The following is a 24,149-nucleotide window of genomic DNA, read 5'->3' on the forward strand; positions in this document are numbered from 1 at the left end:
ACGTATTGGTTGCATGCCAAATGAACAAGTAGAGTCTTGCTGACGGTCGTCATTGATGATGGGGTCCTTGTAAGGTGTGGGCTCTTCCCAGAGTGGGCAAGCCCAGGTTCTCCACAACACATTGACTTGAGGGAATGTGACTTTGTTTGATTTTATTTTTTTCATTTCAGCTATTGGAGTGAATAGAGCATGCTGCCTAAAACTTCTTTTTCTCTTCTCTCTCTCTTCAGCTAAAGCTTGCTTTCACTCTGGACCACGAGACTGGATTGCCTCAAGGATGTCATATCTATGAGTACCGCGACAGCAACAAGTAAGCCACTCAGTGGGAAAGAGTGTCACTTCACATGTGTGCAGCAGTGGTGCCTGTGGGCTTTCTGACACTGAGCTTCCATTGCTAAGTGGTCATCAGGAAGGGAATACATCTTTTACTATACTAGAAAATAGCTGGCACAGAAATAGTCCTCTTGTAAGATATCTTTGCCCCTAAGTATAGAACTTGGAGCACTTGTAGAGGAGCAGTTGTGGTGTGTTAGAAGTAGATGCTGAAGCAGACCTTCTTTCAAGGCTGCAGATGTCCCCCAGACCCTCCCCACTCTTGGTCTCCAGTCATGTGCCTGCTTGTTTGGTTCACTATGTGACTTTGGCTTTGTTGTAGTTCTCAGTCACTATCTGTCTATACTTAGGTTTATGGGTTTTGTTGTGATTATCTACCTTGTAAATTTTATATTAATGGTTGGGAGATTTCTGGGTACTTGCAGAGATTTAAATTGGTGGCCTTATTGGAAAGGTGGCACCTTGCATACTTTCATAGCACCTCCTTCCCCCATCATATACTGCTCCTTTTTTTTTTTTTTTTTTTTGAGACAGGTTCTTGCTCTGTCACTCGGGCTAGAGTGCAGTGATAGAATCATGGCTCACTGCAGCCCGAAACTCCTGGGCTCAAGTGATCCTCCCACCTGTTTCCCGAGTACCTGCTACTACAGGTGCACACCACCATGCCCAGCTAATTTTCTAAATTTTTAGTAGAGACATGGTCTCTCTATGTTGCCCAGGTTGGTCTTGAACTCCTGAGCTCAAGCGATTCTCCCACCTCGGCCTCCCAAAGTGCTGGGATTACAGGTATGAGCCACCACACCCAGCCGCAGACTGCCTCCTTGACTGTGTATTTTTGTTTGTGAGACAGTGAAAGTGGTGGTGAATGAGGCACAGGAATTGTGCCCCGATGATGACAGTGATGGTAATGACGGCGGCTACCATTGAGCACCTCCTATGTATTAGGCACAGTACTGGGGACTTTACATTCGTTATATCATTTAATCTTCGTAACAGCCCCGGTGTGTTATTTTATTATTGTCATATTTGCAGAAGCTAAGGTCTAGGGAACTAAAGTAATTCACTGAGGGTAACTTGCCACAGCTGTGAGAAGCAGAGTCAACATTATCATGTTTACTCTGGGGAGAGAATAGATGGAAAACAAGTGACCCGTATTGCTACTTAGAAACCCCAGTCCATGACAAGAGCAGTCCCAACCTGGACTTAAGGAGAATGTACTCTGGTCTCATTGTCTAAATATCCAGGCTGTTTAATTTCATTCAGTGGAAGGAAACAAATAGGCACATGCCAGTAGAACTGTCTACTGTCTGTGACCTTCCAGAAGAGAAACCTCTGCCTTTCTCAAGACCTCTGGCGCTGTTTTGGGTAGAAGAGAGGCTACTGGGTGCCCTCATTACCACATCTCCACTGGGATTACCTTCAAGACGTGATGACTGTTTGTAATTTATCTTTAGGAGAATGCCATAGTAACTGGTGTGTACCCCTAATTAATCATAAGAAGGATTGACCAGACATCCTTTAACAATTCTTGCTGGACTCTCTGCTATTTGGGAAAAGGTTGAAGAGTGTTTATTCAGTGGGAGAAGGGCGCCAGCTCTCTGTCCTTTAAGTTTATGTCTTAGCTGTTCACATATCCGGTGGCAACAACTTACGTTGTCTTTGACTGTGAGAAGAGAAAATAGCCTAGGTCTTTTTTTTTTTCTTTAATAGAAGCAGTGTCTCATGATGTTCCCTAGGCTGGTCTTGAACTCCTGAGCTCAAGCCATCCTCTTGCCTCAGCCTTCGAAAATGCTGCGATTACAGGTGTGAGTCATCCCGCCCAGCCTAGCTCTGTGTCTTGGTCGATCCATAGCTCCTAGCATATTATCAGACCAAGCAATGTAAGAAGATAACTTAGGGTTTATAAAGATGAATAAGTTTTGGCCCCCAAAGACCTCTAAAAGAAAATATTTGTGTAGGAAATCAGATAGAAGCCATGATCTAGAAAAGTATGGTGATCAGCATGTTCTCACTGAACAATGAGAACACTTGGACACAGGAAAGGGAACATCACACACCAGGGCCTGTGGTGCAGTGGGGGGAGGGGGGAGGGATAGCATTAGGAGATATACCTAATGTAAATGACGAGTTAATGGGTGCAACACACCAACATGGCACATGTATACATATTTAACAAACCTGCATGTTGTGCACATGTACCCTAGAACTTAAAGTATAATAGTTAAAAAAAAAAGAAAAAAAAGAAAAATATGGTGATCAAATGCTTTGGTGACTGCTTTCTCTGGTTCTCTCTTGCTTGTATTAGAGTCAGTCTTAAGGTTCATTCTCAATCCTTAGACAACTTTCCTAACCTCTCTGAGCCTCTAGTTTCTTTTCTTTTCTTACTCTTTTTTTTTTTTTTCTATTTTTTGAGACAGTCTTGCTTTTGTTGCCCAGCCTGGAATGCAATTGCATGATCTCAGCTCACTGCACCGTCCGCCTCCTGGGTTCAAGTGATTCTCCTGCCTCAGCCTCCCGAATAGCTGAGATTACAGGTGCCCGCCACCACACCTAGCTAATTTTTGTATTTTTAGTAGAGATGGGGTTTCACCATGTTGATGAGGCTGGTCTTGAACTCCTGACCTAGGTGATCCACCTGCCTTGGCCCCCCAGAGTGCTGGGATTATAGTCATGAGCCACCACGCCCGGCCTGAGCCTCTAGTTTCTTCATCTGTAGGATGAGGTAGGATTAATAGTAGGATTAATTATTAATTGTTAATTAATTATTAATAGTAGGATTAATAATACCTCTCTGGCAGAGTTGCATGGGGCTGTCTGGCCGGGATATCATGTTGAAGTGTGTCATCACCAGTCTCACATATAGAATGCCCATAGGAAGTGCTTGTTGCCTCTTCTTCCCAAAGAGAAAAACCGGCTCATGACTTCCATCTTCCCAGAAAGTCTTCTGCCAACAGTGTACTCATGAGGGAAGAGGCTGGCGTGCCTGCCATTCACAGCCTTCGGTTGTGTATGACGCTCTGTCAAAGGCAGACTCCTCTCCTCACTCATGAGTTGTGAAATACGGAGGACCCCAAAATCCTGACTATGACTTCTTGTCTCCCCGAGACCCTTCCCTGTTTGTGTTCCTCTGTTTCCATTTAGGGTCATTTTCCCTACAATGCCTGAATACAAATATTGGCATAATAGTGTTATTTAGGAAATAAAGATACTCAGCCTAGACCCTTAAGGGGCCCATGTTGTCTCAGGCCAAGTAACATGAAGACAACACCAGCAGAGAGAGGAAATTCTACAGATGAAAAAGCTAGCTTGAATATTAGTTTGGTACAACTGATTATTGAAACTACTGCTTTTCCTTTTTGGATATTCCCTGCAGTACAATTTGTAATCACTTTAGCATTCATCTCTGTTTGCCAAATTCAATCCATCAGCAGAAAAAGTTGTTCTGAATAAGTGCTGAGGCTGTTGGATGGTTCTCCCAAATAGTCTTTCCTTTCAAATGGAATGGCCCGGAAAATGGGCACTCCATTTTTATATTTTCTGGATTCTTTTATCAGCCCTCGATTAATGGGATTCAGTATCAAAAGCAGGTAAAGTTTTCTGCAACAGAGAAGAAGAATGTGGCCCTCAGGTCCATGGGTGGTGTCTGATAGTTTTGATCCTTGGCTCTATGTCATCCTGTTCTCCTTTCACAGAAAGGAGCTAATCTCTGCCTCTGGGGTCCAGGGAGGACAGTCCCTAGGACTTGTCCATTTCTGATAGGACTTGGACCCTGCCTTCTCTAAGGCTAGGGGTACAGCTGTCGGATAAATATTCTTAAAGCTCTGAGGTCATTAGAAGAAAGAGAGAAGCTGTCCTATTGTGCCTTGGGTTCAACTAGTAAAGCTCTCCACCTTGAATTATTCTGTCAGCCTCCCAAAAGCTGTTCCAATCTGTATCTAAGAGGTATGATGCCTCACACCCCCTGGCAGACGCCACCAGTCACCACCCGTGGACCCACGGGTGGTGACTGGTTTTTTTTTTTTCTCTGTTGCAGAAAACTTTACCTGTCTTTAACACTAAATCCAGTTAATCAAGGAGTGATCGAGAGTCATTTTTGTCAAATTGAAGTTTGGAGATCTCTTGATATAGGGCAAGGAACAAGGCCTTCAAGAGTGAATAAGTGATTTGTGAGAATTCAGTTACACATTTATGAAGCCCCTGCTCTGTACAGTGTGTTACATGGGGGAGGCAAAAATATGCTAGACCCAGTGCATGCCCTCAGGGTTTGTATAAGGAGCAAAGCGCACTCCAGCACCTGTGGGATGATATGCACTTTGGCAATGGTAGGAATCGAGTGCTGTGGCAGCAACAATGAGGAAAGCGAATGCTTCCGACGTTGGAGTTACTGAGTGGATGGTGGTGACCTTCACAGACAAGGAGCTTTGTTAGAAGTCTCCTTTCTCACCATCCCCACTGCTACCCTTCTTCTCACTGCCAGGACTGTGGAGTTGCTTTACAAGCTATTCTTCCTGCTGTTAGCTGGTTGGCATCCCGGCTGTCCTCTCTGCAGCCTGAGTGAGTTTGTGTGTCTTTTCTTTCTGGTTGCTTTTTAGACCTTATTTTTGTCTTTGGTGTTCTGCAGTTTTACTACATTATGTCTCAGTGGAGTCATTTTTATTTACATTGTTTAGGACTCAAGATAGTTCTCATTTAGAAATTTTTATCTATTATCTTTGATTCTCTTTGGTTCTCTCTAATCTCTCCTTCTGGAACTTGTTAGGAACCATCTTATTTCATCTTTCCTCTCTTTTTTCTATTTCTGTATCTGTTAATGCTGCATTGTAGGAAACTTCATCAAAAGTGTCTGTCACTTTATTCTCCTTGTAGCAGTTTACTATCAGCTATTTAATAACCCTTCCCAACATGAATATTTGGTTTTTATTTTATTTTATTTTATTTATTTTTTGAGATGGAGTCTCACTCTGTCACCCAGGCTGGAGTGCAGTGGCACAAACTCAGCTCACTGCAGTCTACACCTCCTGGGTTCAAGTGATTCTCTTGCCTCAGCCTCTTGAGTAGCTGGGATTACAGGCATGCACCACCATGCAGGGCTAATTTTTTTGTATTTTTAGTAGAGACGGGATTTCGCCATGTTGGCTAGGCTGGTCTCGAACTCCTAACCTCAGGTGATCTGCCCAACTCAGCCTCCCAAAGTGCTGGGGTTACAGGTGTGAGCCACCATGCCTGTCCTAATGTTTGGTTTTTATATTTAATTTTCAGAAGTTCTGTTTGGTGCTTTTGAAAATCAGCCTATTATTATTAATTAATTAATTTTTTTGGTGTCCTAATCTTCTGTTATGATTTCTATTCTTTCTTTTATCTCCCTAATTATTTTGGTTGTGTTTATTTTATAGCCTCTTTCCAGTTGTTTGAAGATTTTTAGTTCTAGTTCCAAGAGTACCAATTCTCTTATTTGTCGTGTCTATTGACTCACTCTTATGTGGTTCATTTTCTCTTGCAACTTGTTTTTTATCATAAGATCATCTTAGGCTGTGCGCAGTGGCTCATGCCTATAATCCCAGCACTTTGGGAGGCTGAGGCGGAAGGATCACCTGAAGTCAGGAGTTCGAGACCAGCCTGGCCAACGTGGTGAAACCCTGTATCTACTAAAAATACACAGATTAGTTGGGCGTGATGGCACACACCTGTAAGACCAGCTACCCAGGAGGCTGAGGCAGGAGAGTCACTTGAGCCCAGGAGGCAGAGGTTGCAGTGAGCCGAGATCGTGCCATTGCACTCCAGCCTGGGTGACAGAACAAGATCCCATCTCAGAAAAAAAAAAAAAAAAAAAAAAGATCATCTTAAGTAGGGATTGTGTTTAGTGGGAGTTCCACATACTGTGGGTTGTGGATGTGTTATCTCATCACTTTTGCATATGTTCTGCCAAGACCCAGGGAGGTTCATAGGTCCTGCTAGTTTGGATGTTAACTCCTTAGCTTAGGAGTCTCACCTCCTGGGTAGGCCACATTCAGACTCCTCACCCACGTGCCATATGGGCTTCACATCTCCATTTCTCATAGGCGATGCCTCTGGTCTGTGCCACATACGGACATTCCTCTGCTCTGTGAGAAAGGTCTTACTGGTTCTTTGTTCAAAGACCAACAGCTCCCAGGATCCTGGCTTTATGTGGGGATCTCAGTTCCAGTTCCATGGCTGGGTCTTCAGTTCCATGGCCAGGTCTTCTGCCTCCTGCATGCATTAAAATCTTAGCTCCTGTAACTGTATCAACGTCTGATACTCCCAGCCCCCAGTTGCCACAGTAAAAATTACAGCTCTGACTTAATTTTTTTTTCACTTCAAGCATCTGAGAATTTTCCCATTATTCTTCTATACTCAATAATATATTTAAATTATTATTTTGGTATATTTTATCTATTATTTCTCTGTGTTTGTGTTGGGAACGAGGTCCACATCAGTTCAGTCTACTATCTTGTCAGAACTGGAGATCTGAATAAACTTAAATATGGTCACTCATTTAGCAAATGTATAGAGAGTATCTGCTATATACCTGTATAGTTCTAGGCCCTGGGGCCACAGAGCTGAATAAATGCTGATGCTGCCAACAGAGGCCCATGTGCCAGTGGAAGGGACTGGGCCTCTGCTCTGCTCCTCAGCAGCAAGGCAGCCAGCCCTGTGATCCCACCTCACCTGCCTGCCATACAGACCCATCCTGTGTTCCTGCCCTGGCACCCTACATGCTGTCTGTACCAGATTACCTCGCGCTCCTGCGTACAACGTGTCCCTGTATGCTCATGCCATTTTCTGCTTCTAGAACATCCCTCTTTCCCAGAACCCCCTGCCCACCCATCTAGGTAACCTCTGCTTCTCCTTCTACTTTCAGCTCTAGTATTTCTTCTCTGGGAAGCCATTCCACACCCCTCACAGGCATCACCAAAGCTGGGTCAGATGTGCCTTCCCCGTGGCCCTGTGCCGTGCCCGTCTGCTCTATGTCAGCTCTTAGCACTGTGCCTTTCAGTTGTGGGTTTACTTGTTGGCTTCCGCCACTGGGCTGATGCTTTTGAGGTCAAGGTCTTGTTTTTTTCATTTCAGTACCCACAGTGCCCAGTCCACTACCTGGCAAATAATGCTTGATGAAGGGAAGGCGGGGGACCTGATTTAGTCCTTTAGGAAGGGAGGGAGCATGGCTACTGAGGAGTCAAACTTCTTTCCAGCTTTGTCTTTTCATTTGCTGTAGGATTATCATGATGATTAAATTACACATGACATCAGGGAAACTGTCTTCATGGATAGCTGTGATTTCTGAGGAGCTAACATGGAGAAAAGAAGCTGTAAAAATGTGGCTTAACTCCAAATGTAGTGGTAATTACAGTCACTTATATCAGTTTTTTTTACCATTTTTTGCCGGGTAGTGAAGAACAGTGATAGCTATGAAGAACATTAAACATGTCAGACAAACTTGTGGAAGCTGAATTTGATTGCAAGGCTATACTCTTGTTCATGACATCTAGACTTTATGATCCATGTACCATAATCACGATGGGAGCTACCATCTTCTGAGTGCCCGCAGACACCAGGCAAGGGGCTTACCCAGGTTAGTTCTAGTCTAAAACCATTCAAGAATGATATTCACAATAAAAAATAAAAATAAAACCAGTGAGAGTCTGAGAGGTTTTATTATTTTCACAATTTTACAGAATAAAAAATAAAAACAAACCAAGACTGAAGAGTCTGAAGAGGCTCACCTGCCAAGGCCACAGAGGTCAAGGGCAGAACCTGGCTTCTGCCCCAGTTGTGGCAAATTCTAAAGCCTGTGCTGTGCCGTCATGACACCTGCCTTTCTCTCCATGCCAGGAAGCTGCAGGTAGTGCTGCTTCCAGCCATTTCTAAGCAGGCCTGCTTGGGAAGGCTGTCTGGGAAATCCTGGGATTTCCAGTCCCTGTGAACCCCAGGTCAGATGGGCAGCTTCTGACTTGTCATCAGAGTTCTGGGTTAGGCCAGTCACACTGCTTGGCAGGTCACCGTCCACTCAGTGGTGTGTGATGTGGCTGTGTCAGTTATAAAGACCTCATAGTTTTGGGGGTGCAGTTGCCCTGAGTACCTGCCTGCTTGGCTCTTGTAGTAGACCCTGGCAGACCCAGGCCCTAGCTTTGGGGTGCCTGCTCCTCTGCCCTGCTGGCAGTTGTGCCTCACTTGGTCCAGGCAGTGAGGCCAGCAGTTGCTGGAAGATCCGTTGTCCCTGCGGACCTCTCAGAGCCTCCTTGACACTCACAGCCAGGTCCTCCGCCTTACTCCAGTCTTACTCTTAGAACAGGTTAGTTTGCTAAACTTAACAAGAGAAAATCTTTCATTTTTTCCTGCCTAGCTACCGGACTCATTTTGGGACCTTGAAACACACGTCATTAAACTTACTAGCTGGCCTCTAGATGTGAGAGAGAGAGCTACACTGTGGGATTGATTTCCTTTGGCTGAAGTGTCTGCCGCATTCATGAGCCTGCCTTGAAGGACAGTATTCCTTGCAGCCTTCCAGAGGATAGGGCAGTTCTGGGCTGTACATCCCCTCCCCAGCCCATGGGCACCTGCTAGCTCAGGTCACTGTAAGGACACCTGGGTTCTCTTCCCCAGCACCTGAGCACATAGTTCTTTCTGCTTCCCAACATGCCCCCTGCCCATGGGGGCTTAGCCTGCTCGGCATCCCCTGGGGTCTCAGAACACATTCTCTAGACACAATAGACCTAGAGAACCAACCCTAAAACCACACTGCGGTTCTCTCTGTGTTGTTTTGTGTTTATCATGGAGGATGTGATGGGTTCGTTCAGGTGCACTGACAAGTGGACCCCAAGCAGGATTAATGTACGAGAGGTGTTGGGGGAAGGCCTGTGAAGGATGAGGGGAGGGAACAGGGGCAGGCCCGGGGCTTCCTTCACCTTACAGCAACCAGCCCTTGTAGACAGTGTGCATCCCAGGGCTTTCCCGTGCTGGCATTATCACAGTGACTCAGGAGCTTCTTCCCAGGTCACTGCTGGTGAGTCTTTGAGCAGCTGAGCCACAACTTTGTACCAGGGCCTGTCCCTGCCCACACACCACTCAGAAGAGCATCCCCTTTGCCCACTAGGTAGTGAGTGAGCCACTCCCCAGACTCCATCTTTCTGCCTGTTTCCTCAGAACCACTCCTGTCCCACTTGCATCAGTTCAGATCTGCAGAGAAGCAGATGCTGAGATGGGACTGGATGTTGAGAAACGTATGGAGGAAGATGCCTGTGAAGGATGAAAGAGGAGAGAGCAGCAGAAGGCAGAGAGAGCCTTCAGACCTCGACACAAGTCTGGCCCTTGTGAAGGAATTTGGGAAGGAAGGAGGGCTGGGTAGGGAGAGTCTCAGGCTACGGCCCAGGTTTTTTTGTTTAGTTTTGTTTTTTTGAGATAGGATCTCATGTTGCCCAAGCTGGTTTCAATCTCCTGGGCTTAGGTAGATCCTCCCACCTCAGCATCCCCACCAGCTAGGATTACAGGCCCGCACAATGGCTCCCACCTGCAGCCCAGTTTTAAGGTTCACTGACGGAAAGTCCTCGAGCCAAAGCCAAAGCCAAAGCTGCCTGCTGGAGGATCCTCACATCTTGCAGGACCTGGCCTGCATTAGGACCCTGGAGGCGTGCTCACAGGAAGTGTGACTTCAGGGCAGATGCAGTGGTGGATCAGAGCACTTGCAGTTGGGGACATTGTCAGTAGTAGAAAATCTGAGTGATGCCTCTTCCTGGCTGCTGCACTTGAGGAGGGGACAGAGCAGGGTGTTCCTGGATGAAGTCCTATGTTTAATTAGCTTCCCCCCTGCTTGGTTCTTTGCCTTTGCCTTCATCCTGAATAAGCAGAGGAAATATTTCCCAGCAGCTCTGACAACTTCAAACCAGCACCAACACTTCCCAGTACTTTGGAAATGACACTTTCTGTCTGCACCTTGGAACTGATGCCAGCTCCTCAGGCTAAGCAGCAGTATTACCTAAGAGCCATTCATTGCAGAGGGCGAGAGCCTCCAGGCCTCCCAGACACTGCCAGGTTAGCTTGAAGAAGGCCTTTCTTGTTCCTGACGAAGCCTTAGTTTAGGAGAAAGGGGAGCTTGAAATCAAGAGAGAGGAGGGGCTTGGGGGAAGTTGGAAGCGATGCAGCCAGAGAGGTGCCAGGCGTGAGCTCATGGGCGCAAGCCTGCAGCTGTATTGTGCATGTGGGAGTCAGCCACTCACAGTGCAGGTGTGAGCTCACTGTTCCACCACAGCCATTAGTGTTTGGCATCAGCATGATGCAGGCACAACTCCTGTTTCCACTGCTGGATTCGGGTAGTGTTCAGCAAAGGGAGTGTCTCTCCACCGTCCACCCACGCAGAGGGATGGCCGTGGCTGTCTCTGCTCTGCTCTCTTCTCACCTCACTCCATGCAGCAGCAATCAGGATATTTTGTCTGCCAACAAGCAGTGCTTCATTTAACCTCAGTTTTGTCTGCGGGAAGAGGAGAAGAGGGTATGAACACTCCCATTTTAGAGAGAGAGAAACAGATGCCCTGATAGGTGCCCTGTGCAAGGTCAAGCTGTACATAAGAGGACCATCCAGCAGGCTTCGCCCTGGATACTACCCCAGCTATCTGATGCAAGCAGGTGTGGGGCCCTAGAACAACTACACAGAAGTGGCGCTGAGTTGCCCGTGGGTCCAGGAGCAGGGAGGGCAGCAAGGCCTGGGGCAGCACAGCTGCCTCCTGTATTGCTTCCATCTCCTCTGGAGTGGCAGTCACCCAGTCTCCTGCACATGGAATCTGAACCACAAAGGGCCAGGACAAGGAGGAGCTCTTTTTCAGCCGTGTTGAGTCAGTGCCTATTCCCCACTTGCTGGGAGAACCAGGGAGGGACAGAGTCTGAAGTCGTATTTTATAGCACTCAGTTGCCTCGGCAGAGGTTTCCCATGCTGCTGAGCTATGGTGCTCAGGACCCTTTGTAGAAATCACTAGACCTTCGGCTCTTTCTGGCTTTCTGAGGCCAGAACTGATCCAAACAAGGAAATGGGGGAGCCGCAAAAATCGGCAGATTGTGCTGGCCACAGACCAGTCACATACATCAGTGTACACACGCAGGAACACTGGTCCATGTCTCAGCATATAGTGTGACTTATGCATTCTGCTATTTTTTTCTGTAGTGCACATACTGGAAAATAGGTTTTTACAATAAGCTTACTTTGTAAAACTTACTTCTGAATTATGACATGCATAGAGAAAAGTGTACAAATTATAAGCATCTAGTTCAAGAAAATTGTTAGAAAATGAACACATCCATGTCAAGAAGTAGAACATGGCCAGGTGCAGTGGCTCACACCTATAATCCCAGCACTTTGGGAGGCCAAGGCAGGAGGATTGCTTGGGGCCCAGGGGTATGACACCAGCCCGGGCAGTGTAACGACAATTAACAAATTTTTATTTAAAAATAAATAATAAATAGAACATTACAGCCTCCAGGAGCCTCCCATGTGCCCCTCACTCCTCCCAAAAGGATACCACCATTGTAACTTCTAACACTATAGATTGGTTGTGCCTGGCTTTGAACTTCATATAAATGGAATTATTTACTGTATTCTCTTTTGTGCCCAGCTTTTCTCTTTCAGCATTATATTTGTGAGAATTCATCTTTGCTCTTGCATCTATAGTCTATTCATCAATTTATCCAATCTGCATTTGTTCAATCAACATTTGTATTGTTTCCATTTTGGGGTTATTATAAATCTGCTTGTACATGTCTTTTGGTGCACATATGCATGTGTTGCTTTTGAGTATATAATAGAAATGAAATTGCTGAAATCATATGTAATTTCACAAGCAGTGTGCGAGAGCTCATCTGTTTATTGGCCATTCAGTAGAGTGCCTTTTCAAATTTCTTGCCTGTTTTTCTGCTGGGTTTTCTGTTTTTCTTCTTGATTTATAGTCCTCTATATTCTGGATATCAGTTCTTTGTTGCTTATACATGTTGCAAATATCTTCCACTGTGTAGTTTGCTTTTTTACTGCCTCTGGTGTTGATAATGAACAGAAGTACTTAATTTTAATGGAGTTTGGTATGTCGATCTTTTTTATTATGGTTAAATGCTTTTTGTATCCCATTTAAGAAATCTTTGTCTATATTCTAAAAGAATCTACTTACAATTGATTTTTGAAAATGGTGCAGCAAGTTTATTTTTTCATATGGGTATCTGTTGACCCAGCATCATTTTTTGAAAATACTTTCCCCATAGCTTAGCACTGCCACTTTTGTCAAAAATGAAGTACCCATATGCACAGATCTGTTTCTGCTCTCCATTCTGTGTCACTGGTTTATATATCTATTCTTGTACCAATACCACACTATCTTCATGTTTGTATAAAAATCTTGATATCCAGTAGAGCTACACTTTCCAACTTGGACTTTTTCTAAAAAGAGCACCTATGCTATTCTTGGCCCATTCCATTTCCATATAGATTTTAGAATCAGATCATCAGTTGCCACATACATGCACACAAACTTGCTAGGATTTATATTGAGATTGCTTTGAATCCATATGTCAATTTGGGAAAAATCAACACTTTTATGATAATGAGTCTTCATAAACATGGTACCTCCCTCTATGTAGAGCTTCTTTAATTTTTCTCAATATAATTTTCTGTTAGAGATCTTGCTCATCTTTCATTAGATTTACTCCTAGGTATTTGATTTATGGTACTATTTTAAATGGTATTTGTAAATTTAATTTTCTCTTTGTTGCTAATACAAGGAAACACAGTTTATTTTTGTTGACCTTGTTATCAATTACTTTCCTGAATTTATTTATTAGGTTCAAATAATTTGTAGATTTTTCATAACAATATTTCAGTTTGGTGTAGATACTTTTTTTATTTCCAGTGTACCTCATCATGTCATCTGCAAATAATGACAGTTTTACTTTTTCCTTTCCAATTCTCATGCCATGTATTTATTTTTCTTGCCTTATTGTACTGTACAGTATTTCTGGACATAATAATAGGCATTTATGTCTTGTTCCTGATCTCAAAGAGAAGAGTTTTTACCACAAACTCACTCTTAGATTATGAAAATGAAAATTTTTACTGGCATTCTCTTTAGTATACACTTTATTTTTCCCCAAGATGAGTTTTCAATCTAGGAACTTTTTTTTAAGTTTTAAGTGGTGATTTATGAGCTAGGAGCTAGGAAAATGATATCTGATTTTTTATTTAAATGAAAAGGAACTAATGTTTATCACAAGACTGCTACTCCTCATTTTAACCTTGTGAGGAGGTTTTGCCTTGGCCATTTTACAGAAGGATCTCATGGCTGTACATTTGAACAAGGATTCAAACAGATCTGTCTGACTCCAAAACCCGTGCTCTCTTTACTGCTCCCTGATTCCTTGGTAGAATATTGAATGTGAACCCCCGAGGTCATAGATGACCAAGAGAAAAGTTGCTAAACTATTAATACCTCACAGGTATATTCAGCATCTTTTCCTTTCCCCAGTAACCTCCTACCCCAAATCTCCTTATATCCCTGTGTTTTAGTCCATTTTCATGCTACTGATAAAGACATACCTGAGACTGGGCAGTTTACAAAAGAAAGAGGTTTGTTGGACTTACAGTTCCACATGGCTGGGGAGTCCTCACAATCATGGCAGAAGGCAAGGAGGAGCAAATCACATCTTACAAGGATGGCAGCAGGCCAAGAGAGGGCTTGTGCAGAGAAACTCCCATTTTTAAAACCATCAGATCCCATGAGACCTATTCACTATCATGAGAACAGCATGAGAAAGACCTGCCCCTGTGATTCAGTTATCTCCCACCATGTCCCTCCCACAACACATAGGAGTTATGAGAGATTTGGGTGGGGACACAGAGCCAAACCATATGACCCTGTCACCTGCCCCATCCCACCTTTCCCTGATTTCAATTGCCATGGAAAGGAGCCCTCTGGGCCTGCCTGTGGCCCTAAAGGGCTGCAGCCCTCCTCAGCACCGGCCCAGCACCCACTGGGCCCAGTATAGGGCATTCTCCAGCCTGTGCTGTCATTCTGTCGTCTGTTGTCTGGTGCTGGGAGGTAGGATTGAAGGCTTTCCTCCTGGGCAGGCTGCTCAGGTTGCAAGGTAGATCCTATATTTTTAAGCCCTGTAGAGTCAGCAGCTGTCCCATTTTGAGGGTTATGCATCCTACATGGGTTCACAGAATCCCTTTCGCTGACACTTGGAGGAATGAAGAGGACAGAGAGGGTCGAGACCCAAACCAAGCAGGCCCCGGGGGCCCCAGGGCCCTGGGGCTGAAGGGAGCTCCCTAGGCCGAGAATGCCCCTCACTATTCTCACACCACACCTTTTGCAGCCCAAATACGCATGGATGCCCCAAGAGATTTCCCTATGAGACAGAAAATTCTAGGACACCAGAAACTCTCAAAACTAGATATTTCAAAACTCTCAAAGACCTTAAAGAGTAAATGTTTTCATTGTCGATTTAACACAGAGTTACATTAAGCAGCTAACACTTTCCCTTTCTTGAATAAGATTTCCTGTCTGTCATGTTGCCATTCCCTTTCCTCATGCTTTTGCGATGGACTGCAGCTCTCTCCATTCTGGGGAGCCTCCTGGGGCTGCAGCAATCCAGCATGACGCGGAGCTCTTTGGTTTTCTTTCCCAGATACTTTATAGCACATGAAGATGTGTTCTTACCAGTGACAGAGGGTCGATGAGAATGACCATTTTTGTTTTCCCTATATCTGTACCTGCCACATCCATACCTTTCTCAGAAGGTCCTGGAATGACTCGTTTCTCTCTCTGCCTCTCTGGGTATTTCTCCAACCACAGGTTTGCATCGCCACGGGGAAGCCGGCTCTCTGGTCCCTCATGCTAACCTTTTTAAGCAGATAGTACAGCCAGGCAGTCTTTAAACCCAAGGAGGCTTGCCGCTTCCCAAGACTTCAAGGAGTTCTAGAAGAGACTGTGATATTCAGGCCAGGTCCCTGTTTGATGAACAGGGACACTCAATTCCTGGCAAGTGGGGTGAGCGCCTCCAGCCCTCCCCACCCCCCTACCGGTGTGCTGGCCCAGACCCAGGGCATATTCAGGTACTTAAAGTAGCAAATGCCTCTGCTGTAAAAACCCTCACTCAGGTACTGAAAGCCCAGAGCCCAGGCTCAGGCCACAGAGGCCTGAGATATACTCTCAAGGAGGTTAGCCCATAAAAGAAACAGGTCATAGGACTGCATGTTGGGTCTGAGCCTGAAGAAAGGTGCCCATGGTTGTCACCTTCTGTGGCTGCCTGACAGGTAACCAGATGTGCTTGGCTCTCTTAGCTTTTGGCTGTGCTATCTGTGGGGTAGTGTTTCTGATCTGTCTTCACTGCTACTCCCAGCTCTCTGGGGCTTTGTGGCTTTTTCTTGGTGGTTGGGCAGGAAGCCTCTAGAGCCTGAAGGAATTGCTGTGCTTGATGACAGGCAGAGGCTATCAATGGCTATAAATCGCCTAGTGGCTGCTTCACGTATTGAAGAACATGTTTGCTGTCTGTTCTGCGGATGCTTCTCTGATAGCCGGAACACAGCTGGGAAAAGATTTCATAGAGTGACTCAGAGCAAGCGCCCAGCTCATGCCCACTGAGTGAAGCAAGAGGAAGTGGCCAACTTCCGCAGCTGCTCTGAAAGCCCAACACAGCAAGGCCTGGCTGAGATGAACAACATACATCATTCCACTGACTTTGGGCTACCCCCAAGCCGACCCCATGTGACCTCACACCTGCCCCAAAGCTAGGTGAGAACCAGGGTCCACCCTCCAAGCCCGGGTCACCAGTAGGGGGTGGGTGCCAAACTGGAGAGTGGACTGTGATGAATGGGTAGCAGAGATGGCAGAGGACATAGCTCATCTCCTGGGGTCGGGGACCCCGCTCTCAGCAGCTCCCTTCCCTGAGTGCCCTGGCACTGGTGTGTCTGTGTGTCCGCGAGCCCTGGCACGCCACTGCAGCTTCACAGTAGCCTCCTGGGCAGCGGCTTATCAGCTTCCAGCACAGCCTTTGTTGTTCTGTACATCTGTTAATGTTTGTGCTACCTAGAATAAGAAGGAAGGAGTCATTCTACAGAGAGGATTTATTCTTCCAGGCGCCAAAACCTTGTTCCTTACGATTATGTCCTGTTCTTTCATGGGGTCCCCTGCACTCCACAGTGTCATTCGCCTCCACACTAGATGTCCCCACAATGCCGTGTATTTTCACTGATTTCGCTGGGGCCCCCTGCCCTGTCTTTGTCTCTGCCTTTACAGTCAGGGCCAGTTGTCACTTCTCCGTGGCTGTCCGGAGAACCTGTAGCATCCTCTCCAGCCACTCCAAGCATGAGGCTTTGTGGGGAGCGTGGAATCTGTGAGGAAGCCAAGGCGAGCTGTTAAGATTCTGTTCAATGGGAGGAAAGGCTCTGAGTGAGGCGGGAAGGAAGGACTTCCCAGGAGGCACACTTGCGTTCCCGGCCCCGCCTCTGCGCTGGCTGCCCACAGGCCCTGCTTCTGCCTATTTCCTGATTCTGCTTCATGTTTCAAAGACATAAGATCAAATGTGATTAAGTTTTAGGTAAGCAAGATATTGTGCTTATTATTGAATTGTTCTTCTTTAGTTTAACAGCCCTCCAGTTTAATCTAAATCTGTTTCCTCTCATTAAGTCTTTGGTGTAGATAAACGAGCAGTTAGCTGGTCGCTATCTTTTCTGTCATAAATCTTCTAGGAAACCATTGTTGTGACTTTTCATTCCTGAAGAGGAAGGAACTTTTCATTCCTTTGGGCTTTTTTCCTAGTGAATTTCCCAGCTGTTAGTGACATCGAGCTTAACTCTCACATCCTTAAGGCAGCATTAGCCTCAGAACCACCAGTACCTTGCTGTGTGCCCTGGGAGGCAGGTTATTAGCCTTGGCTTCATGACCCGTGGACAGTCCTTGCAATGGAAGGGAGACACATTTGTGGGTAGAGTGTGGAGAATGTGTGTAAAAGGCTTTCCTCGCCCAGGCAGTAAGTGCTGAGGAAACAAGCCACTTTTTATGCTAATAAAATTTGGACAGGGGTTGGGAGGTAGGGGAGTGTGTGTGTGTGTTGATCTGATTCCCTGTGCCCAAGAGCAAGGACAGTCACTTCATCCCAGCCCCCGCACAGTGTTGGGAACACAGAGGTGTTCAGCAGATGCTGGACAAATGTCTCCTGGGAACAAGCAGTATTTGCTCTTTTTTCCTCTCATGTTCTGTGTTCCTAACATTCCTCTGTTTTGGTGGGGTGGGGAGGTAGAAGGTAGGCAGAGTCTCACTCTGTTGCCCAGGCTGGAGTACAGTGGCCCGATCTCTGCTCACTGTAACCTCTGCTTGCCGGGTTCAAGCAATTCATGTGCCTCAGCCTCCCGGGTAGCTGGGATTACAGGTGCCCTCCACCACACCTGGCTAATTTTTGTATTTTTAGTAGAGATGGGGTTTCACTATGATGGCCAGCCTGGTCTCGAATTCCTGGCCTCAAGGGATCTGCTCACCTCACCCTCCCAAAGTGCTGGGATTACAGGTGTGAGCCACCACTCCTAGCCTCTTCTATTTTTTAATTACACCTCTTCTATTTTTTGTCTCCTTAATTCAGTGCAGAAGGTTTTCATAATAACACTGATATTTATGGAATAGTTAACAATAGGTCAGAGCTTATAATGTTAAATAAGATAACAAAGTTTATTTCATTTAATCCTCACTAGAATAACCCTGCGAGGTAGGTAGAAGAAGTTAGAGAGGTTAAATAGCCTGCCTAAGGTTACCCAGGTTGTGTGTGGTTGACGGTGCCCTACCTTTCCCCCCTGACTTTAGCAATACAAGAATACTGGCAAGTTGCTGCTGCCCTCTGGGCTCTGTTATAAAGTGAAGCTGCCGATCCACAATGGAGAACCCACTCCTGCAAGGCCAGGCCTCCACAGAGGCCAGAGGCCAGTAGTGGTCAGGGCGCCCTGGAAGCTGGGCTCAAACAGGGGTAACTTGTGAGAATCTTCAGGAAGCCCTTATATTCAGAATTGTGTTCTGTGCCACATGGGCCCTTTCCCACCATCAAACTTAGAAAACGACCCCTAGGAAAGTCCTCAGAGTTCAAGGAAGGGCGCTAAGTCTGCCCACACCCTCGTGGGTTGGAGGACCAGTTTCGCCAAGTGTTCTCTGGCCCAGTTGTAAACATCATTCGTTTGCTTGTCCAGCAAACATTATTGGACGCCTACTAGTGCCAGGTACTGCACTGAGCACAAGAGAAGGGCCCAGTTCCTTCCCTTGAAGCCCACAGCCCATCGAGGAAGACAGGTATGTAAAACAGCATTTGCAAGGAGGCGACAAAGGCCAGCGGGGAGGTGAGCAAAGGATGCAGGGAGTGGCTCTCAGTGTTGTGCGCACCCCGCGTGGGAAGGCCAGTGAGGCAGGGTGCTGGGTGCTGTTGCCCTCTGCTTCTCCCGGCTGGAGTGTCAGTGTGGGACCCCGTAGGCCCCAACCCACCCAAGGGGAAGCAAGTGAGAAGGTGACAGGGCAGAGTCATGAGACAAGAACCAGAGGGAAGAGGCCTGGCCAAGCCCTGGAGAACTGAGCAGAGCAGAGAGCCGCCTCGCCAATCCTCTGTGTTCCATCTTGTCACGCTTGTTGGAATGAGGAGGAATCCCTAAAGATCATGGATAGAAGGAGAGTGGCTCTCCTTCGCACCACCTCCCCACCATCTCTCCCTGAAACCCCAGGAGCATTCCAGATACGACACAGGGCGGGGGTCTTCCCTTCATGTTCCTTGAGTACAGTGGCCATGGCCACTCCTTTCTCAGAACTCCCACTGCCAGTCTTAGCACTGCTGGCCTCCATACCCAGCAGGGAGATGTGGTCTGCTCCCACATGACTGGCTGGGCCATTCCTGGGCAGATGGTACGAGTAAGGAGCACCCAGTGTCTGTGTGGTTGGCACACAAGACACTGTGGTGGTTGAGAGAAGCAGAGGGCAACAGCACCCAGCACCCTACTGCACTGGCCTTCCCATGTGGGGTGCACACGACACTGTGTGGTTGGCACGCAGTGGACACACCCTGGACTGCATGCTACCTATAAGCATGTCCTGGTGAAACTAGCAGCCAGTTCTTTGTTTTGTTGCAAATGACCATTTGACAGTACTTCCACAACAGCCAAACATGGCACATGAGGAACTGGGCTTGAGTATCACAAAGATTTACTGGTAAATGGTCAGGCATAAGCACCATTAATCAGACAGCACAGTTACTCTCCATCTTGGTGGCTGCACAGCTCAGCGGACCACACAGGGCCCTCCTGGGGTGTTGGGCAAGGCCTCCTCCCAGGCAGAGGCAGCTGGACTGAGGCCAGAGAGTTCTGGGTGCTACAGCCTCTACCAGGAACAACAATTCTCACCCAGGGGAGGCCTGAAGGGAATGGGCTGGCCCTCCCAGTCATACATGGCTGCCTGGGCTTGACCTGACCTACCTGTGAAGAAGCTCCCAGATTGCTGGTCAGCATCCCAGGTACCAGGAGAGCTTTCTTAATGCATCTGAAAATCCTGGATAAACAGGGCTGCCCTCTGCAACCCAGGCTGCCCCACAAGATGGGCTTGGCCTGCAGAGTGGTAGCTCAGGGAAGCAGAGCCCTCAGGTCCAGTCACACTTTGGCATGGTCTGGCCTCGCCATCTGACTTACCATTGACCCAGCTTGCCTGGAAGGACTCAGGGCCTAATCCAGGTTGTTCTGGTCTTGGTTCTCAGGTAGAATGAGAGTGGCGTTGGGGAAAGGGCTGAGGTCTTCACACAGGCTGTGCGAGAGCGCTCAGCAGTCTTTAGTTGACTTTGGGTAGGAGTGGAGATGAAACCCAGCAGTCTTATGGTTTTCCCCGCCCCCCACCCCACCCACCCTACCCCTTCCTGTGGACAAAGCAGAGAGGGCAGAGCTGGGGCCTCAGTGCCATGTGGGGCGGGCACATGAAGATGTCAGGGAAGCCCAGAATGTTCTGGGGGATGGGGGACACATTCATTGAAACCGCTCTGAACCTAGGTCATAAAACTGTGTGTCAATATTTTAAAAGTCACAGAATAAATGCAGAGCTCTGCCAAACTCAACATGCTGTGTTCCAGGGGGTGATAAGATGAGCGTTAGTTCAGTGGAAAAAAAACCAAGACAAAAGGGGTTTTCTTTTAACCTTCTGTGTTTCATGTTTATACTGAGGCAGGCTGCCCTTGCAGGAGAGAATTCATTCATCATGTAACCAACAAATGAGTCCCAGTCACATTGTCACCTGTTACCTGTGTTAGATTTAAGTGATAACCATCTACAGGCAGTAAGAATATATCAAGGCAAATGCAGCCTGTCCCATTAGGCCAGCAGAAGCCATCTTGGGTTTCTTCTGCCAAGTTCATACACCTCTGGTTCAACAGTGATAAGCTGAAGGGAAGTTGCAGGAACCATAACTGCCACTCCTAGTCCTTTATTACTGGAGGGCTGTGATTCCATCCCCAAAAATAAGTCTTGTTTGGCACTCAACGTTTCCTGTGGAGCAAACAAGCAAGTCATGTCTCTGAAATGCCTCATTTGTTCCCCCAAACATTTCACCAGCTCCTCCATGTGCTTCTCAGCTCTGGGATACATAGATGGGCACGGCCAGGTGTTCCCCTCCCCTCCCCATCCAACAGCCTATGGTCTACAGAGGAAAACTAGCCTCCAGAGAAAGACAGTCTCGATTCACTGATGAGATTTGGTTTACAATCAGCCCACAGGACCGTGGAGCCAGGGAGGGAGATGCCTGAACTGAACCTGTACAGCCCCACGGGGAGCTGAGTGGAGAATGTGGGCTTGGGTGTGGGGAGCAGAGGGGGCAGAGTGGAAATCCAGGGTGGCCTAAGAGTCTGGGTGCCTGTCACCCATGAGGAGGCCCCAAGGAGTCCCTTGGGAACAGAGGCACTGATCTCTTTGTGGCCGGTAAGGGAGCAGGGCTGAGGCCAGGAACAGGCCAGCAAAAGCCTGCGGGGGGCCAGGGAGTGTGACAACCAAGGACCCCCAGAGCACTAGCAGCTAAGGACCCCAGGCTGCACTCAGGCCTGGGTGAGGGACTGACCTGGAGACTTCTTGAGCTTTCTCTGACTGTACGGAGCTCACCAGGGAAAACATGGGGGATGCCTGGATTCATTGCCCAGCTCCGAGCTCAGCACAAAAACTCCCTCTTGGAACAGTCTAGAAAGAGGCTCACCTGAGGCCCAGCTGTCACCCAGGGGCCATGCTGTCATGTGGGCCAAGGCATCTGAGGGGCAGGGGCCTTCCCCATCCCACTGCTGCCGTGGCCTGTGGCCCACTTTGTCCTGCCTGACCCGGGGGCCCAGTGCATCTCTGTGGGAGGTGGGAGGAGCATCAGCAAAGGAGAGGCTGCACAGGGCGCCTTTGGCAGTGACGGGAAACCAAGAGCAGGAAAAGCAACCCTGCTCAGCCCTGGGCGACTCAGACAGGAAAGGGCCTGAGCCCGAGGCAGCCGGGAGAAGGCAGCCTTATCAGGGAGGCTGTGGCGCAGGCCTGAGTGCTGCTTCTGCTCTCATCCAACTGCAGCGGGACAGAGGCAGAGGCAAAGTGGGGGCCTGGAAACAAGGCTTCCAAGGTGGCAACAGTGTCCCAGCCCAGCCAGGCGGTGGCTGCAGGGGGCCATGCGTGTGCGCCTGTGCCTGTGACCAGCCTCAGGGCCTAGGGGCAGGGAGCAGGCCAGGGGAAAGGCTCTGTCCCTGGGGGGTGGCCGGGCAGGTGGAGTGCCAGGTTCAGATGGGTGACCCTGGGCTCTGCAGCTGCTGTGATCTGGCAGAGGGGAGGAGGTGCCCTCGGCAGTCAGGGGCGGGATGATGGTAGTGACGTAGCTGACGACGGGGGTGCCTGACCCCTGGGCAGCAATGTGCTCTCAGGGTGGGCTCTGTATTGAGTTCCCACTGTCAGCAGAGCCTTTGGCTGCTGCCTCCTCCTCAGAGGGTTCAGAGCAAATGATGCAGGGTCACCTGAGGACAAAGCAGTGGACGGGGTGTCAGGGACCCTGGGTCTGGGAGCTTGGGAAAGTCCTTCGAGCTCACTGAGCTCCCTGTGCTCCTGCCAGGCATGAGAACTCTGACTTCAGAGACTCAAATGGACCGAGAGTGGCAAAGTGCCTGGCAATCTCCACATCCAGCCCTGCCACACTGTGGCATGGGACCTCTGTGGTCACTTCTGTGGCCTCCCAGAGACACCATCTCCCTCTGTCACCTTAGACCAACCATCCCCTCCCCGTGCGCTGGGTGTGGGGGACCAGTGAGGAGTGGATGAGGAAGTGTAGAGACCACTCTACACTTGTTTCCCTGCAGACTTTAGTGGCTGTGTGGCTGGGGTGGTGGCCCTGCTGAAGGGGATCTGACCTAGCAGCTGTTTGGGCAGGAGCAGTTTTCAGATGTGAGCACATGTTCAAACTTGCAGCAGCAAAGCTGCTCAAGGTCCCAGGAAGCCCAGGCTTCTCTCTCGTTTTTGTGGCTGCCTTGGTAACGTGTGGGTGTAAGAGCATCTGTATGTGCAGGAGAGAGACGGAGAGAAAGAAAGACCTGTGCGTTCCAGAACACCCTTCTTCCTTGAACATCCGATTACCCAAAGCCTAATTTTAAAACCGAAGTCGATGCCTTCTTAAGTCTGCGATGGCCCAGCTGGCCTCCTTAAGTCTGCGATGGCCCAGTTCTGTTCTTGCTCCAAGTCTACGGAGCCAGCTTCCCCTGCTGGGGCTTGAAAGGGACCCCTGGCCAGGAGCAAGCAGGGCAGCAAGCAAAGCTGTTGGGGGCACTGTGGGGACTCCCTCAGGTGGCCAGGCTTCTGTGTGCCCGAGCCACTCCTCCTCAGGACCTTGTTTCCAGTTCCGGTTGGGCAGGGGCTGGCACTGGAGAGAGGCTTATGTGTCAACACCATAAAGCAGCCAGCAAGCCCTAATGACCACGCTCTGCAAGGCCACACAGCACAGACTGGCACCTGGTTCTGCTTGGGGACAGGGCTGCTGCCAGCCTGCAGGCCTGTCCCTACCTCTGGGAGCAGAGCCCAAACTTGGGGAGCGAACGAGGCTTCTGGGCTGGCTTTACGCTGACAAGGGCCTTCTGCACTGTCAGCCCGGCCCCAGGTCCCAGCAAATCTCCTCTCACTCCCCATTACAGCCACTGGGCCTCCCTTTGGCAAGGCCTGAGGGCTCAAATGTGGCCACCTAGCCTCTGGGGACTTCCTTCCTTTGGAGCTAGAAAAACAGGTGCAGAATGTGCCTGGCTGCAGCAGGGCCCCGCCCACTCATCTATAGAAAGGCCCTGCCGTGGACTGAGCCTCCCAGCCCAGGAAACCTGGCTCTGGCCTCCCCTGCAGGCCTGTGATGTCTGGCTCCAGAGGCCTTCTCCTCTGGGCTTTTCCATGCCTGTGAACTGGGACCCATTCATTTCCCTGTGGTTTCATGGAAACGTCCAGTGCATTCAGGAGGTTGCAGTGCGTCCAGGAGGAGAGGGGTCAGCGAGAGGCCCGAGCTGTGACTGGTGGGCCACCCAACGGCCACGGCACCCTCTGCTGGAGACTGGCAGCAGGGTGCACGGCCAGTTGTGGGTGAGGGTCCATCAGTCAAGCAGCTGCACTTTCTCCCCATCCCCCTCCCCCACCCAGGCCAGGGGCTCTGCCTGCAGCTCCCTCTCTCTAGGCCTCCACTTTCTAGCTCCCAGGCCCCCAGCCCCACCTGGCCTGGCCCTGGCCACCAAGATCCCTTCCACTTTCCCTCCCCAGCAGCCTGCAGTTCAGTGCTCCGTAGACCCCT

At 48.5% G+C, this 24,149-nt stretch overlaps 1 protein-coding gene across 2 annotated transcripts in view; it reads left to right on the forward strand.

Annotated features, from left to right (window-relative positions):
- DIS3L2 (DIS3 like 3'-5' exoribonuclease 2) overlaps positions 1-24,149 on the forward strand; it is a 375,419-nt gene that overhangs the window by 337,837 nt on the left and 13,433 nt on the right. For both annotated transcript variants that reach the window (XM_063713123.1, XM_024243284.3), the window contains exon 14: positions 231-310. In XM_063713123.1, the coding sequence (XP_063569193.1) occupies positions 231-310 (80 nt within the window). The remainder of the gene's footprint in view (positions 1-230; positions 311-24,149) is intronic.

Source organism: Pongo abelii, chromosome 11, assembly GCF_028885655.2.
Source record: "Pongo abelii isolate AG06213 chromosome 11, NHGRI_mPonAbe1-v2.0_pri, whole genome shotgun sequence".
NCBI classification, from domain to species: domain Eukaryota; kingdom Metazoa; phylum Chordata; class Mammalia; order Primates; family Hominidae; genus Pongo; species Pongo abelii.